Source organism: Protopterus annectens, chromosome 1.part0, assembly GCF_019279795.1.
Source record: "Protopterus annectens isolate FY-2018-M chromosome 1.part0, PAN1.0, whole genome shotgun sequence".
NCBI classification, from domain to species: domain Eukaryota; kingdom Metazoa; phylum Chordata; order Ceratodontiformes; family Protopteridae; genus Protopterus; species Protopterus annectens.
The window spans coordinates 17,468,757-17,490,789 of NC_056725.1; the positions used below are offsets into that span (position 1 = coordinate 17,468,757).

The 22,033-nt window shown below is 42.7% G+C and overlaps 1 protein-coding gene across 1 annotated transcript in view; it reads left to right on the forward strand.

Annotated features, from left to right (window-relative positions):
• KPTN (kaptin, actin binding protein) overlaps window positions 1-22,033 on the forward strand; it is a 1,335,927-nt gene that overhangs the window by 1,269,626 nt on the left and 44,268 nt on the right. Inside the window, exon 9 of the mRNA XM_044079008.1 lies at window positions 7,993-8,202. Coding sequence (XP_043934943.1) covers window positions 7,993-8,202 — 210 coding nt within the window. The remainder of the gene's footprint in view (window positions 1-7,992; window positions 8,203-22,033) is intronic.

Sequence of the window (22,033 nt, forward strand, 5' to 3'; positions counted from 1 at the left end):
CCCCATGATTCTTCTAGCGAGACACCACATGAGAAAAATTCAGTGGTACCTAAAATTAGTATGGTCCCATTATCAAAGTCAAGTGACGGTCCAGATTTCAGTTTTGGGGTTTGTGAGAAAGGAGATTCTTTAGTGAAGAGAACAACTGTATCTGAATCCAGGTCTCTCATTTTTCCTCCCATCTCCAGTACAGTCTGTAACAACAGACACCTCAGACGTTGCTTGGGAAGCAGTGTCTGTCGAATTAGAAGTGCGGGTCCTCTGAACAAAAATCTCAAAAAATCTTTACTTTTGAGTTTTTTTTAAATTTGTTTTTGTTTCTTACTGCTGTACAATTTTTTATTATATTTTTATAACTTGTCAGTATGCAATTATCCCATTTTTCTCCACTGTAGAACTCATTGTCCTTTTTTACAATATTATGCATATTTTTTATATTAATCTGTATAATGTCTTTGGAGCTTTTGTCCTTGGGCTTTTGACCAGTTGGACTTTCCTAGTAGACAGATGTCAGATAAATAAAACAGAAAAGACAGACCAAAGCTCATAGATGTAAAAGCAGTGTTAGCACTCATTATCACTGGCAATCACTTTACAGTTCCCCGAACCATTAAAAGTGTTTACAGACAACGCCAAAGTGACGTGGTACATAAACATATAGGGGAGAACCAGATCTTACCCTTTGTGGAGAGTAGCCATGGTAGTGTGGGATGTAGTTTTTTTAGTACAGTCTTACTTTGCAGGCATCCCACATTCCATCTAAGTCAAAGTAAACTTTATTGTCATTCAGAAATTACACAAGTGCAAAAACTGAATGAAATTCTGATTCTCCAGACTCGATGTGCAGACAACATATAGACTATTTTCACAGACATTTACACATAACACCTAGCTATTACATCATGGACTAAGGTAGACGGACTAATATTGCACATAATTAGAAACACATTTTAACACTTTTTCGAACTGAACACTTACTAGCATGAGACTTTAGTATTGCACAGGTACTTGATTATGACATTGCATTGATCCTTGCACAGAAAGAGACATTTGAGTATTGCACTATGGGCCTTAGAGTATTGCAATGGTTAATTTACAATTCGCAACATGTATTGCACTGAAAGAAGAGATATTTTACTGAATTGCTGCTGCCCTAGATGTCCTATAAATTACAGTTATGGTGAATATTGCACTAAGTATTAGATGAGACTGGTAACCAGGTTAATGCACAATTTGAGTTTCTACTGACCCAGTTGGACATCATGGAGTGTAGTGGCTGCTAAAGTTCATCAGCCCGATGACATTAGGGAAGAAGCGGTTCCTGAATCTCGTAGTTCTGCAACATATGCTTCGGAAGCACTTTCCGGATGATAGATGCAGGATGTAAGCAGGATGAATGCAGTCTTCAATTATTCCTCTGGCCCTGCTGAGACATCTGAATAAGTACAAGTCGTGGATAGGTGGTAAGGTGGTCTTAACGATCCTCTCGGCTGTCTTCACCACTCTCTGGAGGGATTTGCGCTCAGAGGTAGAGCAGCTTCCATACCGTACTATGAGGTTGTTCATCAGGATGCTATCGTACCTTTGTAGAAAGTAGTGAGAACTGTTGATGGGAGATTTGCTCTCCTCAGCCTTCTTAAAAAGTGCAATCTCTGGTGTGCTTTCCTGACTATGGCATTTGTATTTGTGTTCCAAGACAAGTCCTCATCGATGTGCACTCCCAGAAACTTCATGCTTCTCACTATTTCCACTGTTTCCCCATTGATGGTGAGGGGAAAATGTTCCTTGCGATTTTTTCTGTAGTCCACAGTTCTCTTTTGTCTTGTTCACATTTAGTGCTAACTTACTTCCACACCAGGTAATCATTTTTCCCACGTCATCTCTATATGCTGTTTCGTCATTACTGATGTTCATCAGCAAACTTGATGTGATTTATATTGTACCTGGCTGTACAGTCTTGTGTTAACAGGGTGAACAGCAAGGGACTTAGTACACATCCTTGTGGAACTCCAGTGTTGAGTGATGCTGTCTGAGGAGTTATTTCCTATGCACTCTTTCCGAGGTCTGTCTGTGAGAAAGTCAAGAATCCAGCTACAAAGTGGAGTGTTGACGCCTAGTTGGAATAGCTTCTTTACCAGATGAAGAGGGATGACCATGTTAAAGGCAGAGCTGAAGTCAATGAATAGTACCGTCATGTATGTGTTTTTATTCTCAAGGTGTTCCAGCAATAGATGGAGTGCTAGAGAGCGGCATCTGTCGTAGAGTTGTTTGCTCAACAAACTGCAGAGGGTCAAGATTAGCAGGTAGTCCAGATGTTATGCCATCCTTGACCAGCCTTTCAAAACACTTCATCATGGTTAAGGTGAGGGCTACAAGGCACTAGTCATTTAGGCAAGATGGTGGAGACTTCTTTGGTAATGGATTGATTGTTGCATCCTAGAAGCATTTCAGAATTGTTTGCTCACTCAGAGAGCTATTGAAGATATCCGTGAGGACATTTGTTAGTTGCACTGCGCAGTCGCTGAGCACATGCCCTAGGATGTTGTCAGGCCCAGCTGCTTGTCTTGGGTTAAAACTGTGCAGTGCCCTCTGGACATCAGCTGGGTTGAGGGTGAGCATCTTCTCGGTATGGCCGATGGCCGTTTTCTTTGCTGCTATTCTGTTCCCTTCCTTATTCATTCAGCTTATTTAGGAATTCCTTGTTGTCCTCATATTGTGAAGATAGGGGTCTGTAGTCAGTTATGGACTGGATACCCTGCTATAGGCACCTGGGGTCTTTTTAGTCAGAGAAGTAGCTCTGGATCTTTCTGCCATAAAGTTGGAAGTTTTACTTCCCCTCACTCCCTTGTTCAGATTTGCTCTGGCTGTTCTGAGGGCTTCCCAGTCGGTAGACCTGAAGGCTGCATTCCTTGCTTTCAGTAGTTCGTACATCTCTCTCGTCAGCCATGGTTTCTGGTTGGCTCGTGCAATGATGGTTTTGGTGACTGCCATATCATCCATACATTTCGAGATGTAGCCCATCACTGCCTCAGTGTATTCCTCCAGGTTGATACACTGGTTCACAGTAGCCGCCTCCTTGAATATGCTCCAGTCTGTGCTCTCAAAACAGTACCTCCTTGAGTATGCTCCAGTCTGTGCTCTCAAAACAGTCCTGGAGTGCTGAGACTGCACCCTCTGACCATACTCTTATTTGTTTAACTGTTGGTCTCCCTCTAGTTAGCAATGGTTTATATGCTGGTAGTAACAATATGGAGAGATGGTCAGAGTTTCCCAGGCTTAAATGCCAGCTTAACATTGCTGTATACATTGTCCATTGTGTTCTCACCCCTTGTTGCAAAGTCCACATATTGGAAATAGTGAGGCAGACCTGTTTTCAAGTTGGCCTGATTAAAGTCATCTGCCACTATATGAACACAGTCTGGATTCCTGTTTTGTAGTACATTTATAGCCTGGTATAATGTGGTCATTGCCTCATTTGGATTAGCACTGGGAGGACTGTAGACAGCTGTGGTGCAGATGCTGTTAAATTCCCTGGTTAAATAAAAGGGTTTGTATTTCAGTGACAAAAACTCTAGATTATTTGAGCAGTGTGAGGATACTATCTCACAAGTGCTACACCAGTTATTATTGATGTATATGCAGACCCCTCCCCCTCTGGACTTGCCACTTTGAGAATGTATTCTGTCTGCTCTAAAAAGTGATAGCCCCTCCACATGGACTGCACTGTCATTAATCTTAGAGTTTAGCCAAGTTTCAGTAAAAATAAGCACACAGCATTTCCTCACCTTGTTCTGAGTAGATAATTCCAGCCTTATATAGTCCATATTGCTTTCCAGTGATCGAACATTTGCCAGCAGAATGGATGGGAGTTGTAGGCCTGTAGAGATTTGTTTTTAGCCTTGCAGTGATTCCAGCTCTAGATCCTCTTTTGCGCGTTCTCTCACACCTCTTGCATTTCCTTCTCTTACCATGATCCAGTAATGTTGATTCTGTACATACCAGGCATTTTGGTCCATGTTTGAGCAAGTTTCCCAGCTCTTGTAACACGAAGTGCTGTAGGCCTCACAGGCCCCACAAACAGCAGCTCATCATGCCTGTTACGCAGCAAGCCTGAGGATTGAATTTCCAGAATAGTCTCTCTACTACAAATTAGCTTACTGTTAGCAGTCTTCCCTGATTTAGTTGTTTCTCTTAATTTAGACGTAGACTAGGACAAACCGTGCACATTTCCTTGCTGAGCCTAATTTGCCGCTGAGATACAGAGCGGCGTCTTTTTTTTTTTTTTTTTTTTCCAGGGCTGGCAGACAAGCACAGCAGGACCAAGACAGACTGTCACAAATAGAAACTAGGTTAGGGGGCCACCCAGGAATTGATCCAGCTGGGGGGAACTTTCTGCAGTAGATCTTTTTGCCTCTGGTCACAACAATCAGTTGGCAAAATTCTGCTCTAGGACTCCATGCAAGAAGGCCTGAAAACAGATGTATTTTCATTCTCTCAGACAGGAATGCTCCTGTATACTTTTTCACCCTTTCCATTATTTTCCAAGGACATTCTAAAGATTTAGAAAGACTCTCCAAAGATCATTTTAGGTACCTATTTTCTGCGGACTTGCAGCACATATTAAAGGTGGCAAGGAAACCTGCTACCAGAAAATCATATGTTAATAAATGGAAGAGATTTTCTAGCTGCCAAGGCAAGATCTAGGACCCTTTAAAGGCTACCCTTTAAAGGCTAGCGTTTCATTATTTGTGCGAGTTACTATCCTCTGGCCTATATTACTCTTCCATCAAGGTCGATCTGTTGCCTGTTTCAGCATGCCTGCCCATGGATCCCACCTGTTTCAATGCAATCTCATGTGAACATTTATTTGAAAAGGGTGTTGCATACCAACCCTTCTAGAAAATAGATGGCTTCTTCTTGGGATCTTAGTTTTGTTTTGGAAAATGTAACTCTTGCTCCATTTGAACCAGCTCAATCAGGCTGACTTGAGGTTCATTGTTGCTGATTACTCTGACTTCTGCAACTAGAGTATCTGAGTTGCAAGCTCTTATGATGGGTCAGTGTTCTCATTTTCCGCAAAGGTAGGGTTGCCATAGGATCTAATCCTTCATTTATGCCTAAAGTAGTATCAGAGTTTACTTTGAGCCAAATGATCCATCTCCCTGTCTTCTTTACAGAAATAAAATATGATTGAGAAAGTATACTGCATACCTTGGAAGTCCATAGGCAACTCCGATGTTATCTTAAGAAAAGTAAATCTTTTAGGAACTGATTAGTGTTTATTTCTTGTGAAGGTAACATGAAAGATAACCTTTGTCAAATCAGACTATTTCCAAATGGTAGCTTCATGCTATTACCTTTTGTTATGCCCACACAAGAAGACGATTCCAGATGGTCAAAGTTCATTCTACCCTGACCTTGGCTTCGGCTTTTTGGAAAGGATTGGATTCTAGGAGCAGCAACTTAGTTATCCATACATACCTTTACAAAGCGCTAAAAAATAAATTCCTTCTCTGGATCTAGGACAGGCTTTGCTAGAAACAATCAAGGGGGGTTCCTGAACCCTCAACCACCTTTTTCCCAGTCAGTGTAATCCATGATTACTCTACACATATAGCCAAGGCTACTGTAGCAGTGATCAATATGACAGCTGTGTCAGCAAGCTTAACATAACAGTAGATGTTTGAATGACCATCATTCTCACTAGCCACTCCCTCCCTCCATACCTTTTATTTTTCTATGTTTTTGTGGCCAGGATAAAGAATTCTGTTTTTCCTTTCCTGGCATTAACCTTTTCAGGGGTCTAGCCTCCCTCTCTCACTTGGTATGAAAGCAATGAAAAGTTTGGCGTACAAATAATTCTTTTTTTTCTTCAGCTCAACTTGAGCTGATTAAAGGATTGAGTACATGGAAGGTACCCTTAAAGGTTTGGAAACTGTCTAATATATAATTAGCAGGATACAACCCATATAGCTAAGGATATTGTAGCAGTGATCATTCAAACATCTACTGTTATAGTAAGTTTACTTATACAGCTGTACTTTAACATTTTGCTTCCCCACAAACATAACAGGATTAACCCGGTACTTTTTAAAATTTATTTATGTTACAGATTGATTTGCAGTTACCAAATAGACCCTTTCTTTATAGTTTACTTTTTTTTGTTAATAGAAGGCTACTAAGCTCTTGGTCGGTGCAGTGGCTGACCATTCTGCCAGGCATCGATGGACATGACTTACTCAAGTGTCTGTGGCATGTGGTAGTGAAGGGGGCACCTCTTCACCATTGTATACCTCAGCTTTAGCTAGATTTCTGCTTGAACATTGTGCCCTACAGTTATCCTCCTACTTTTAGGCTACTTACACACCCCTTTTGCAATGTTTTTTAGGATACTGCTTGAATCTGTCCAAATGTTGTACTCCACACAAATGGCCATTTAAACTATGATGTAATATATTAGACATATGAGTATATAGGCAGCTGCACATTTACATGCAGAGTAACCTGTCATTCAGAAAGGACTCTCATATGTTCTTCATCAAAGGTAGAAATGGTAGGCACTTGACAAAGTAGAGCATTTCCTAATGGCTCATCCATTGCATTGTCTCCTGCTATCAGAAGGTTTGGAAACCTTTGCAGATCTCTCATAAGGACATTCCACATGAGTAGTTGCTACTTTTATGCATTTTCTTTCACACTGAAAACTTGACTGACAATCCACATGACAGCCACTTAGTTCTCCATTCAGTAAGTTACCCGAGTTGTTACACTGTTGGTCAGGGTCATGTTTTCCCAGGCATACTTTCAAATTTGAACTATGTGAGAATTGCTGCAGTGGGGATATTGTGTTTTCTCTGAAGTAACTGATTTCACATTTAATAAGTATTTGAGGGGTGTGGAGCACATTTCCCCTGCTTGGGAGTATGAGGGGTTATGTTTCCCCACAGATAGTTTATTTTTGTACTTTTCAGTGAACATTAATTTTAGTTAAGATAAAAAGCCTGTATAAAATCTGATTCTTTGAATTTTTCTTGAATTGTTTACCAGCTGATACAAGTTTAGCAAGCCCTCTAAATCAGGATGGCCTTTATCAGTGTAGTCCTCCAGCAGATAATTTCACAACTGAAAGATGTTGTGTTTAGTACGTGTTTGCCTATGTCCATGTTATGGGTTCTTTCCCATTGCTAAGGACTTTGTCCTATGTATGCAGTCTGATGCAAAAACATCTTGAAGTAAGATACTACAGGTACTGTGGATACTTTCTATAATACTTCATTTTTGGGACAGCGATCAGAAAATAGTTCATGTTATGCTTTGTACCGCCTTATAAAATAAAAAGTAGATATTGTGAGCCTACTGTTAGGATGCTGCCTGGAAAAGGGACATTCACTGATGATCTTGATAGGTTTTACATGCCATGTTTTTTTTTTCTTGTAGAAGATGAACTGAAGAGAAGGTTAAGGAGCTCCCCATTTATACTGATGTTAACACTAGTTACAGGGGTTGTGGAAAGTCCCTGCTGAATAACTGTAGGGAGGGAGGTGTGTCAGTTGCAGTGCTAGTCCTTTATTAAGAACTTGCTATAAAGGTGTTCTAAAAGTCTGCTGTTATGCACTTTGCCTTGCAGAACAGCAGATTTGAAAGCAATGAATGTCAGGATGTTCTTGATGGGTAAGTTACAAACTGAATACCAGATTATTTGATTTTTGTGTGTGTTTGAGGAATTAGGAGTGCTGTCTGGAAAACTCCACAAACTACTATAAATACATTAATTCTTCATTTTTCAAGGCAGAAGTTATTGATGCCCAGGTATAAATGAGCAGATGTAGAGTGGTGAAAACGTACTTTCTATTTCCCCATGGTCCTCTTAACAGTCTGTACATTTTTTGCATGGGGGCATATATAAGGAGAGAGAAACAGAACTGATATGTCTAGCCCTGAAGTAAGGAAACTGATAGCAGAGATGCTTATATCCCATCTGTTGTATTGCAGGAGTTGTTGTGCTACAAGTACATTAGAAATGGAAGTGCTGACCCAGATACAATAAGCTGTGATCCGGCAGTTCAAGCAGCTGGAGAATTCTGCTTGTTGTGGAAGAGGAGCTTTTTGAGCCCACTGCTGTCCATGGTATATGTTGATCTTACCTACGATGGACTCTCTGAGTTAGCAGTTAGTTCCTTAAAAGGACTTCATATTCTGCAGGTAAAGTTATTGCTTCCTTTTAAACATATTTTGCCTTGTGTTCAGCTAATGGAGTCTACTTGTCAAGTTGCATTTTAAATGTTATATTTTTGATGGTTGTCCCAGAATTTAGTTCCTCAAGAGTTCAGTCTGCAGTTAATTATTGTCCAGCTTCTTTGTTGCAAATGTTGAGATTTATTTAGATCAAAAAATGCAGATGACTGCACACTGGGAGGTATAATCTGTAATCTCCGTTCAGTACAGCTACTGCAGTCTGATCTTGACCAGCATTTTAGAATGTTAGTAACAAGTCTTAATTTTAATCTGTGTAAATATGTACATCTTGGAAGAAAGCACTGCTTTTATAACTGTAAATCATTTCCAGATACTGCATCAAATAAAGGGATCTTTGAGTCATAATTACAAACAGCTTCATGCTCAATACCACAGTTATTGATCTATGAAAAATAACTAAAAAGATGGAGCTACTGATTTAAGTGTATATTCCTTGAAACAGTGGTGCCCTGATATCAGGAATCCTCCTTTGTGGATGTATGAGTGGGATATTCCCTCCTATATTCAGCTTGGCTACTTTTCTTTTTAGTCCTTACAGCTGAAGGCGTGTCTACTGCCAAAAGATGCTGTGAGAGGTCATGCACTAGTTTAGGAGATTACACCTAGCCCCTGCACCTGACTGATCTTTTCTACTACTCATTTGATGAGTAGAAAATAGATGTTTTTAAAGTGGTCTTGTGGCTACCAGATCATGAGTCAGAACATACGTCATTGTCCCTATTACTCAGGGGAAGAGCAAAATTTGAAGCTCTGGCACAAGTGTCAATATTTCAGTCCAGACCCCTGAAGATCCAGGAGGGATAAGCTTCAAGCCTACCTCACATCTTGAAAGATGGCATTAGAGAGCACACAATGCAGTGATCAAAAGGAGTGTCCCTCTTGTGATCCCAGGTTAGCACTGGTGTACAGTGAGAATGAAAATGAGGTGGAGGGCAGACATACTTCACACTTTCCTGGCAGTGAGCCCATCTCTAAGGCAGCCTCATGGGTCCTTCATGTTGCTGGTTCCCATTTACTAGAAGGACTGAAGCTTGCATCAGAGGGACCAACAACAAATGTACTCGCAGCATTGAATGGGGTTGGGGGGAATGTCCTGGGGTCTCAGCACCACCCTGCACCAGATGAAGTAGGAGATACTAACACAGGAATTGGTACCACAAGTCTCCTAGCCAGTCCTTAGTGGTTGAATTTGGGATGAATTACTGTTCTCCCCAGGCCTCCCTCCCCTGTTCAGCAGGTTTTGCTGCCTCTGGATGAGGAGGGTCCACTAAGTGCCTTCTCCACTTGGGTTACAGGTCATGCCCTAGATATCAGACAAATATCAGACAATTTGACAAGATATGGGATTTTCCTGGAGGACAGCTGTAGAGGACATAAATTGTCAGTACCAGCCCATGTACAGACCTGTCATATTCATTCACCTATTATATTGTTTACTTTCTTTATTTCTGAGATTGGTCAAAAACAATGAAAGTTCTCCTCTGTACAGCATCCCTTTGATTACTGTTCTTTTAGAAAGACTTATAGAATGACGACATCCTGTACGTTCTGACCTTTGGCCCCTTTACCTACTCCATATAATTATTAGCTTAGAAAGAAGCAGGAGGACCCTTAGGTCATCCCACCCATGGAGCCTATGCTCAGGAATGCTGTCTTTGTAGCCTGAAAGCATCTGGATGCCACTCTCAGGACATGTTCTCAGATAAGTGATGCAATATTCTCTTCAAGTATCCTAGAACTGACTCTGATGTCATCTGTTCTGCCCAGCATTGATCCCAGAGACAACAATACCTTGTAAATTTGCAATCTGCTAAGGGATATTAAGTCTCTGACCTGCCCAGATTGGTTCTTGCAAATCAGAGACTCATAATTCTAAGTTCCATAATTAAAAAAATAATAATAATAATAAAAGAAACTATGGAAACAGTAGCAAATGTCAACAGTTGCTTTTCTTTGCTACTGAAATATACTAGGTCTAAGATTACACAGCAATCAAGCAAAAAGTGTGTGTAATTCTGCATTTTTGTGCAGTTACTCTTATTATTCTGGGACTCTTGTTGAATTACAAATTGTTACCATTTAGATTCCATTGTTTTCCAGTGAATAATTGGTGTCTAGGAGGAGCTGGTTACAAGATTTAACCACAGCCTCTACAGTGGTATTTCCTTTGGATTGCAGCATTTTTAACAATGCTGACAATATGGCTAGGACAGCAGCCTGAGGTATGAGCATGCACAGGATGGCATAGCTCAGTCTCTTCAACTTTAAGGGCTAAGCTGGTTTGCCTGTATTCTTTCTTTTGGGCAGAGGTCCTCCTTGACCAGGCACCCCAAGATTTGGTTGAGACTCTTCAAAGAAGGAAGCAGCACCTTACTACTGTAGAAGGCTTCCTATGATGTATCCCAGCCATTATATTCTTTTTTGCAGACATAAAGGAACTCCCAAGCATCTGAAAGAGTTGTGGCCTGTGAGTGTGCCAACTAAGTTTACTTAAGGGATGATACTGCCAACATGGCAGTCATAGTATTGACTACAGTCCTGAACTGTAACTTGTGGGGTGGAGTGGATTTATCCTGGTTTTGAAAGCCATCAGAAGGGACCACTGGGTTCTGGATGTGGTCATGGATAACCAGGTCTTAAAACCATTATGCCCTTCCACTGAAGATACTACAGTCTTGCCATCTTCACACTGCTCTTGGTACATCCACAGACTTTTACTTCAGTCCCATCTTAGTCATTATTGATTTCATTGAACTCATGTTCACTTCCCACTAATTCTGGAGTCTTTTTGTCTTGCGAGGTGGGCTTCAAGAACCAAAAGTTTTTTCATCTCTGGGAAGAGTAAGAACAATGAAATATCTGTGACCTCTAGTACTCTTCTGCGAAAGGCACCTAGATGGTGCTATTAGACATGTTGGGCACCTTCTGGCACATCAGATTAGTGCCAAGAATCTGTGTAGGAGGTTCTACGGTTTTACATTTTTAATACAGCACATTGTCATTCGATCTGTGTTTACTGTCTGCTGATTTCTCCAGTGAATTACTCTCTGGTAGAATTTTAGTCTTGGATGCTTCAGTGGCTGCATTAGGCTGGGGAGTCCAGGAGGTCACATTCTTGACATCTTGGTGAGGACTCAGCAGAGTGTTTGGTTGTGGCTATTCCTACAACTTTCTGGTTTAATGATAATCATTGATCTGAAGAAGAACTATTCGAAAGCGCTTATCGTTGGACAAGGGACTTAATTTTTATTATTTTTGTTCTTATTTTGTTTTATTTCATTCTTTTCATTAAATTCTGGATTTTAACAGAATTTTTATTACTGGATTGCACAGACAGTTTATTTGCTTTTCAGCACAGTGTTAGCCTGGGTGAACCAGCTGTCTTTTGGTTTATGGATTATTTATTGGACAGTTCACCGCAGCAAAAGGGAATATCTCTTCATTTTTTTTGCTAATCTGTCTTTATTTATGCCTTTTATGTGCTTGCTTGAAAGTTGGGTAGGTTGGCTGGTCCAAAAACTGTTCATGCACGAACCAGACTATTAGCAAAACAATATGTATGCAGCATTTGAGACACAAAAGAAAGTGTAATGTCATGACAAAAGACTGTGAGCTTACAGTTGTTAAAAAATGTTTGTCTAAGTAAAGGAAATATAAATAGGAAGGGTTAAATACAAAAGCTATTAATATCATCTCTTTTCAGTACATACCAACTATAATAAAACAAAAATCACCCAAGTTTAAAGTGTAAACTCATCAGAGGATTACCAAGTGATATTCAAGCAGGACTTTCTTTGACTACTAATTAGTGCTTATTCTTAATCCATTCAAACATATAACTCAAATGCTCCCTTTAGTCTACTGTGAAACCTAGCAATTTTATTGACACAAATTTTGTTTCTTGAATCCAAACCCTGCTGCCTTGCCCTGGAGTGCTGGACAGAGTCCAACAAGGTCAGTATAGGACTTCCCTTCCTGCAGCTAAATCAATTACAGGTCTTGACAGTGTATGCTTTGCCAACAGTGAGGGAATGTGTTGCTACCCACCCCTCATGAGAGCAGACTGCACATAAACCAGCTAGAACTACCCACAGTATTTCCTGGCATGAAAAATCCACAGGTGGAAATGAGACCAGAGCCCTTCCTAATCTGGTTCAGCAATCAGTCCATTCTATGGCACATAAACAAGTGGGGTGTCACATGTTTATACCATGTGTACAGAGAGATGACGCATTTCTGGTACTGCCTGTTGAGGCCATCACCCCTTCAGCCATTCACATCCCAAGAGAGGCAGATGTGCTGGGAGAGTCTCTGAGCCTTTCTTCTAGTCTTTTATTGTCTACTCCCAGTCTTTCAGGAGTAGGACACCCCAGTGATTGACCTGTTTTTACCACAAGGGAGAATGCAGTCTCCCCCCTCAATTGCTTGGTTTAGCAGGGCAGTTGTAAGCTACTGGTGGGTGCATCCTCCCTTTTTGAAGTAAGAGATTCCTGTACTACTTCCCAACATTGCCTCTGTCTTATGTGTTTAAGCACTAAGGTAGAAAAGCTTGGCCAAAGCTCATTCTTGTCCCATGTATATGAGAGAGGTTTTGTTTCAGACTTTCAGGTCTTTGACAGGCAGCAGTATCTCTTTGTACAAGCCAGATATGTCCTCCTTGGTTGGATAGCAACCAACTTAATTTCAGGGTGTCTCTTATTTCCACACACATTCTAGCAGGATTTTAAAGGTGAATGAACCTGCCATAAAGCCTTCTACTGTTACTCTACCAAATGGAGGAGGCAGGGAAGTATCGCAAGACACCCCATTTGTGTTATTCTGACTTAGCTTGGAAACCTGTGTGATGTGGATCTCAGTTACTCCATGGTCATTGTGTATGCCTCCAGCATTTCTTCCCATTGTGACCTTGGGGATGACAGGGTACAGCACTGGCTGGTGAAGCAAATCTTTAAATGAGTTCTGTATCTCCAGGAAGAAGATCTTAGCGCTACAGTCCTTTATTTGTAGGTAACCATCATGCAGGTCTGCTCTTACCTGGATTGCAAATCCCACCATCATTACTCAATTTTATAAGGGTGTTACTGTTTCTGCTTTATATTTTCTGCTTTGAGCAAATATTCATTTTATTTTCTTCTTTGAGTAAATTTGTTTGGGTATAGAGACCATTTTTGACTAAGTAGGAGTTGATCTAAGTGAGAGTTAATCTAAGATGTTAAGTTGTCAATCTCGCCTTCATTCTTGCTGGATGGGTTCGGAGCCGATCCTCGGCTCCGACTCGGCCAATACTAAAGCTCGAGAGCTAATTCCACTGGCTCGAGGCTCCCCTATATCCCACAATGCTAGGAGGTAACTACTCAGATCTCGTTTGCCGCTTAGCTGCGAGGTGCTTTCTTCTACCGGCTCTGGCAGGTTAGTGAGTTTTTCTAGTCAAAAACTTCAATTTTCTACCCCTATCCTTTCTATTTAGTTTAGTTTTTAATACAGAGTATCCCTTTAGTTTAAATCGGGTCTCCCTTGTTTTTTATCCCCTTTTTATTCCCTTTTAACTTCTAGGCCTTTGGCCCACTCCCCTTTTTCCCCTGTCATTTTAGTGTGACTGGATTTTTTCCTTTGGTTAAAGGGTGTGTCTGTGTGTTGTGTCTGTGTCCCTTGGTATACAGTCTTTTTTAGGATGTCTAAAGACTCCAAGGTCTCAGGCTTCAAGAAGTGTGATTCGTGCTGTCAGAAAATGTCTCTGACAGACGGTCACACTTCTTGTGTCTGTTGCCTGGGACCTTTGCACCTGCAGGACTCCTGTGCTGTTTGCCATGCATTCAGCCCTAGAGTCCTGCAGGAACGCAAAAATAAACTTATTCTTCGAGGCTTGTTAAAGCCTGAAGGCCCCTCGACCCAGTCTGCGTCGGGGAAGCCTTCAAAGACTTCCAGGCCGTCGGCTCCAGCTTCAGAGCCGTCTGCTGGGAGCATCAAGGCTGCTTCGACATCGGCTCCAGCTGGAGTCGATGTTTCGAAGTCTCAAACCGTTACGTTGGCTCTGGCCGGAGCCGAGGTTGCTAAGACTCAGTCAGCTCCGATAGTCTTATCGGAGCCACCTTCAAAGAAGAGGTCGAGGTCCCCTTCCATCGGCTCCATCCACTCGACTCCGGGATCCCCTCTTCTGTCGGAGCGGAGCCATAGGTCCCATTCCTCTCGGTCCTCCAGGCTGTCCGACCGTGACTTACAAAGGGTGGTGAGTAGACTTCTCAAGTCCGAGGCACTGGCCCAAATGCTGCATAGCCCTACTCAACAGTCAGCGGCTATTCCCATCCCTGCTTCTATTCCTCCTCTGACTCCTCTGAGTTCGGAGCCGGGGCTCGTCGGAGCCAATACCTTCCCTTTCGGCTCTGTCGTCTGCTCCGATTTCCTCCTTGGAGTGATCTCGACGCCGAGCTTCCCTCATCGGCTCCGAGGGGGCGAGTGGCATCGGACCCTTGTCCGACCCCGTTCTCCCTCTCGGAGCGTCTGCACTGGTGAGTTTGGCTCTGACATCGGCCTCGGAGCCGTCCCTGTTGGTGCCGGGGGGGGTCCTTGTCTCCTCGGAGCGGGGACCTTTGGCCTTGGCTGATCGGGGCGCCTTCGAGGTCATGCGGAGCATGCTAGACCCCGTGTCTACCCCACAGTCGGCTCCGTCAGCTCCTCCCTCTTCAGTGCCTGCGGTGGTTTCTACCCACCCCCTCGTAACAGACCGTAGAGAGCCAGCTCCTCAGGTTTCCCCATTGGGAATATCCCCTTCTTCCGAGGCTTCTCCTGATCCGGTAGGAGAACCCCCTCGGAAGAGACAGTGCAAGAGGAAGCACATTGACTCCCCTGAGTCTATCACCTCTGATACCGACTTGGAGGAATCTGAAGGTTCCCCTCGGTCCCCCTCTGAGGATGTCTCTTTTGCTGACATCCTTGAAATCCTTAAACAGAGGGGGAACTGGCCCGCCTTTAACCCTTCAGAGGACGAGTCAGTCTACCTTGAGGCGTTTGGCTCTCGCCCTTCCACCTCCTGGGTGTCTCCTCCCTTTGACCCCCTCATGGAAGTGGTGGCAAGGAAGGCTTGGATGGCCCCTGATTCGGTGGAACCTACCCCAAGGAGGCCGTCAAAATTTATTACTGCCCCAAAAGAGAAACAGTTCTTATCCAAAGGTATCTCTGTTGATGCCATGGTGGTGGCCGCAGCCACTAAGAAGGAATTAGCCGATCCTTCGGTACCTGTCCATCCTCCTAATAAGGAGTCTAGGACCATGGACAGGTACGGTAAGCGGATGTTTTCCTCAGCGACCTTTGCCATGCGGTCGCTGAACTACTTGTGTCACTTCACCCATCTCCAGAGGGATTTACTCAAGGATATGGGTGAGGCTATGCAGGATCCAACAGCTGAGGGGTTCCAAGACAAAATGAACTCCCAGTTGGCAACCCTGAATTAGATTGTCAACTCCTCCATGCGGCTTATCTCATATGTGGCTGATGGGGCGAGTAGGGCCGCGGGCACAGGTGTAGCTTTACGATGCCACGCCTGGATGCGGCTTTGCAATTTTGCGGACGCTTTCAAGGCGTCCTTCACCAATTCCCCCTTTGATGGATCAATGTTGTTTGGACCTCAAGTGAAGGATACATTGACTAGGTGCGAGCAGGAAGGTAAGACTCTCTCTGCCGTGGGAGTCCGTTTTTCTACCCCTTCCAGACCTTATCCCAAAGGTCAGAGGGGGGGGAATGTGGTTCTGCAAACCACAAGGAGTCTCATCTGATGCACAAAGTTATTTCCCCTCTAGAGGCAGAGGGGGGAACAACAATAGACGCCGCCCTAGGGGCAGAGGTGGTCCGCAAAACCAGGGTAACAGAGAAACTTTCTCTGATAAACCCTTTCAGCATCCCTGAGGAGCTGCCCGGCTGTCCACCTTCGGAGGCAGTCGGGGGAAGATTATCACTGTACCCAAAAGCCTGGCTTTCCCTCACTCAAGACAAATGGGTACAGTCGATCATATCCGAGGGTTACAAAATCCCCTTTATTCACATCCCATCCCAACCCAAAGGATCCCTTCCAGACGTTCCACCCAGTCTTAGGGAACAAGCAGCATTAGAAATATCAAAGCTGCTGTCAAAAGAGCTATCCAACCAGTCCCAGCAGCCCAGCAAGGATCCGAATCTACTCCAAATTCTTTTGGTACCAAAAAAAACAGGGGACTGGAGACCAATACTGGATCTCAGCAAGCTAAACAAGTATGTGAAGAAAACAAAATTCCGGATGGTCACGCTGCAGTCCATTCTACCCTTCTTGGGTCAGGACAATTGGATGTGCTCGATAGACCTTCAGGATGCGTACTACCATATCAAAATGCACAGACGCTCCAGAAGGTTTCTCCACTTCAGGCTGGGAGCCAGTCACTACCAGTTCAGAGCCCTGCCCTTTGGTCTCACTACAGCCCCCCGAGTGTTCAAGGATTCCAGGTGTTTCCATATTTGGACGACTGGCTCCTTACCGCCACAACCAGGCATCAACTTCTTCTATCCAGAGACTTCACCATCCAAACTTGCCAAGCTCTAGGTATTTCAATAAATTTCGAAAAATCTGCCTTGTCGCCTTGTCAATCTATTACCTTTATAGGCGCCACCTTAGACACAGTTCATCTTTCCACCAGACTAACAGAGAAAAGAGTATCAGATATCCGCAAACAAGTTTACCTTCTACTTCAATGCAACGAGATCAAAGCCAGGGTAGTCTTGAAGGTATTAGGACTCATGGCAGCTACTATTACACTTCTCCCCTTAGCTCGTTTTCACATGCGTATCCTCCAGTGGATGCTGTTTTCTCAATGGTCCTTTCAACAGCTCCCGATGTCTCACATCATCCTGCTAACCCAATCATGCAAGAATCACCTGTCTTGGTGGATCACATCACCTCAAGTTCTCCAGGGCAGACCCTTCATCCCTCCCCCCCCAATCGCCATGGTGATGACGGACGCCTCCCTGATCGGGTGGGGGGGCATTATCAGGGCAGGACAGTCCAGGGCACGTGGCAATCTTTCGAGTGCCAGTTGCACATAAATGTCTTAGAGATGAGAGCAGTGCTTTTAGCGTTGCAAGCCCTTCAGGACTCTCTTCCCACAGGGACTATTGCAATTCAGACGGACAACATGTCCGTAGTGTGGTACATCAACAAACAGGGCGGAACCAAGTCCTACCCCTTAAGTCGAGAGGCACTCAGACTTTGGCAGTGGGCGATTTCCTCTCAGCGTTTTCTGATAGCAACGCACATTCCCGGGAAGTCCAACGTGATTGCGGACAAGTTGAGCAGGGTTATTCTCATGCCTCATGAGTGGTCTCTAAAAAAATCAGTGCTGGAAGAAATCTTTCGAAGATGGGGCTGGCCTTGCTGCGATCTTTTTGCTACTCCCCAATACAGCAAGTGTCACGACTTCTTCACCCTCTTCCCTTTACCAGGCCAACCCACCAGAAACGCTCTAGTCCACGATTGGCCCCGGGGACTTCTGTATGCTTTCCCCTCCTTTCCACTGATCTCTCAATTAATTCAGAAAGCTATCGCCTCGAGAGTCACCATGATCCTCATTGCCCCTTACTGGCCTCGACAGATATGGTTTCCTTTCCTCCATCATTACCTCTTGGAGCAGCCTTGGCATCTGGACTCAGTGCCAGATCTTTTGACCCACCAGTTGGGCCAGCTGCACCAGTCCCTCCAAAATTTCAACCTCACAGCGTGGTTTCTCCGATTCCTACCCTAGCCAGGCTTCCCTTAATCTCTCATTCGGTCCATAACATCCTGATAGCCTCTCACACGTCTTCTACCAGAAGGATTTACAATAGTAAGTGGAAGCGTTTTTCCTTCTGGGCAGCATCAAAAAATATAGACCCCTTCACTGCACCTATCCAATCTATCGTAGACTTCCTGGCAGAGCTCTTTCATTTAGGCTCTTCCTCATCTACCATTAGAGTACAACTAGCTGCTATATCTAACTTTCATGTAGTTGTCTCGGACTCCAGTATCATGTCCCATAAACTCTGCAAAGCCTTTCTAAGAGGTGTCTTTTTGCTCAAGCCCCCAATCAAAGATCCCCCACCTCAGTGGGACTTGAATTTGGTCCTAGCATCCTTGATTCTCCCCCCCTTCAAACCTGCGGCTTCATGCCCTCTTAAGTTGCTCTCATGGAAAACACTTTTTCTAGTAGCCATAACATCAGCTAGAAGGGTATCTGAACTTCATGCTCTTTGCAGTCGTCCTCCTTACTTAGTTTTCCATAAAGACAGGGTGTCCCTCCGGACTAATCCGTCCTTCTTGCCTAAGGTTTCCTCTGAGGCAAACCTAAACCAGACGACTGATCTCCCCGTCTTCTTCCCTGATTATTCCAACAGGTCGGAACAAAAGTTACATTTTCTAGATGTTCATCGCCAACTTCGATATTATTTAGACAGGACTAAACAGTTCAGGAAATCTGACCAGCTCTTCCTGTCTTATGCGGAAGGGAAATTGGGCCTTCCAGTTACTAAAGTGTCCCTTTCAAGATGGCTTACCTCTATAATTACCTTCATCTATGAAATCAGACATCAAAAACTGCCTTCAAGACCTAGAGCTCATTCAACTAGGGCATTAGCTACATCTGTAGCTTTTCAGGACAGGCTACCAATAGATTCCATTTGTGCAGCAGCCACATGGGCTTCTCCTCATACTTTTATCTCGCATTACAAATTGGATATGGCCTCCAGAAACCGTGCCAACTTTGGTTCCACTGTTCTCAAGAGTCTGTTCTGATAAGCCACCCGGGGTAAGGTGCTAGGGACGCGGTCCCATCCAGCAAGAATGAAGGCGAGATTGACAACTTAACATTGAGAACTTATGTACCTACCATAACGTTCCATGTTAGTTGTCTTCTTCTCGCCTTCTTTCTTGCGTCCCACCCTCCTTCCCCCTAGCCTGGACAGACTGATAGGAATTTTTGGGATCTTCCATTGGGGTTTTCCTTCCCACATGTTCTACCACCTCTATTCTCCCTTTTATGTTTGTGGTAGCTTACATACAGGTTTATATAGAGGTGGCTTCTTTTTTCCTCTCCTCTCCATACTATGGAGACCAGAACTGCTTGGTTGTAGCTTTCAAACGAGATCTGAGTAGTTACCGCCTAGCATTGTGGGATATAGGGGAGCCTCGAGCCGGTGGAATTAGCTCTCGAGCTTTAGTATTGGCCGAGTCGGAGCCGAGGAACGGCTCCGAACCCATCCAGCAAGAAAGAAGGCGAGAAGAAGACAACTAACATGGAACGTTATGGTAGGTACATAACTTCTCATTCTGCAGGCCCTGGGATACTTAGAACACTTGATCTTCAGATTTTGCTTATTTATTTTGTTTTTTTCTTGCTTAATATTTACTGCACTGAGTGCAGCAGTGCTGTACTTGAATTTACATAGAGGGTAGTGCACGCAAGTAAATTTGCTCTTCTTGCATTATTTAAAAGGGTACCTTCTTCTAACCTCTATTTAAAGACTATTCATGGAATGCTGACTTGGGCTGAAAGGGCTTCTGAGATCCTTCTGTTAGTTGCAAGGTCCTGCATTTCTCTAATCCAGCAAACTTTCATTCTTACTTAAGTAGAAAATATAAAGCAGAAACAGTATCAAGAGAAGGATGGAGTTTACCGAAGAAAACTAGCAAAGAAACCAAGGTACTGAGAGCAAATAACTAGAGAGGGAAAGGTATTAGAGTGGGATGAGGCCAAGATGTCTGGACCGCAGGCTAAAGTGACTTCCCTACCAGGGAGCAACATCACAGTGTAGGCAGAGAGAAAAGGCTAGGGGAATCTTAAGCGAAAGACCTGCTCTGGTGGGGGTTTTAGTTGAATCTAGAACAGAAGTAGCTTTTAAAAAGGGAATAATTAGTAGGGTATATAAAATACTGCATATATAACTATAAGAATCAGCTATAAGAATCAATCAGAGAAGTTTAGAAAAGACTGGGAAGAGAGACTGGAAAAGTAATTTACACAAGAACAATGGGAGGACATATGTATGGCTACCAAGTATGCAACAAGTCCAGAAGGCTTAGTATTTTTCTTGGGAATGTTTGCATTGGTATTTTTATACCCCAAGCAGGCTTCAAAGAATTTTTCCTCAGGTAGATAGCAAACATTGGAGGTGTGATGGGGAAGAAAGAGGTAAATGTAAATGTTTTTGGGAGTGTAGTGAGTTGTCAGGTTTTAGAAATTCCCTCCAGAGTACTCATCAAAAATATTGGGTGAGCAAATGGCTGTAACTAAGGATGTGATTTTTTTGAGCTGGGACACAGTATCTGAATTGCTTCAAAATGTTAGGGCCTTATTAAATTGAGTTTTGTTTTCTGCTGAAAAAGCCATTACTAAAAACTGAAAATCAAGGTCTAAACCAACTGTATTTAAAGTAATGAATATTATAAAACGGAAGGAGCAGATTACATAGAAATGAATGGAAATTGTAGGAAGTTTTGGAGGGGGTTAAGCAAGTATGTAATGTTGGGAAGTTTTGGAGAGGGTTAAGCAAGTATGTAATGTTGGGGGAAAAAAAGAAAAGCTACGTGATGTAAATGGAAAAAAATGTTTATATGGTTTGTTCTTTTCTGTTAACATATGTTTGCTATGACTTAAGTCATTATTTAATAAAGGTGTTTAAAATAGTGTTTCTAATTGAATCCAATAACATTCTAAACAAATGACTTGTAATATGGAGGATGCAGCCACTCAGAAATGCAGATATTGAGGGATATGACATTGACGTCCCTCTGGTGAAATTAGCTCTATGTATGGACGATCTTTTAATTTAGTTAAGCACCTGTTACATGATCAGTGGTGATTTGTGCAAGTTATAGAATGACTAGGCAGTATTTAGTTTGGGAGGTCCATTTACTGAGAACAGGCACATGCCGACTGCTCTCTGTGATTCACATTACACCTGTAGATTTCACTTTCTCTGAGAATCTGCAAAAATGACTTCTCTGTAATTTAAGGGAATTTGCATTAGCTTTGGCTAGTTTTAAAGTAGTGTTGTTGGGGGATGAGAATACGATTATCAGTACATGGACTTGCTAAGAAATTAATTTTCGTTTGATAAAGGTTTTCCTGGTGCTGTTTATATTTTTGTGGGTTTTTTTTGTTTTGCATGTGGATTTTATACACACTTGCAATACTACTGTTGGTTGTGTGCTTCCTTTATTTGCCTCCTCCCAGGAAACTATAGGTCTTTTCTTATTGTGCATAGTTTATATAATTGTTTGATAGGATTGTTTTGTTGTTGTGTTAAGGTTATCTGTTCAAAATTATTAATTCTTTTTTTGGACTCATTTCACTTTTGGATGTCTGTTGGTTTGTTTTAGACATTGATGTACTGTCTGTAATATTTTTAAGCAAATAATATGCATTCCAACTATTTGTTGTACCTTCTATAGGCAACGTCTTCAAATTTATCAGTTTTGCTTCTAGTTTACTTTGGATCTGTTATTAGTTTTTAAAACCTAGAGAAGTGTTGTTTACTCCCACATTGTCTTTGATGTCTGTATTTTTAATACCTTGGAATATAAATGTTTTTTTTTTTCAGACTGATTAAGCATTTCTGGGATTTTGGTTATGTAAAACATTTTTCACCAGCTTTTTATACAGGAAACTCACACATTTGAGACTGAGAATTTGAAACTTGCAGTGAGACGTTTTGAACTAGGTGTTTTTTTCCTGCTGTAATGATAGTCAAATATCACCTGAGTGAGTTAATATTGTTAAGGAAT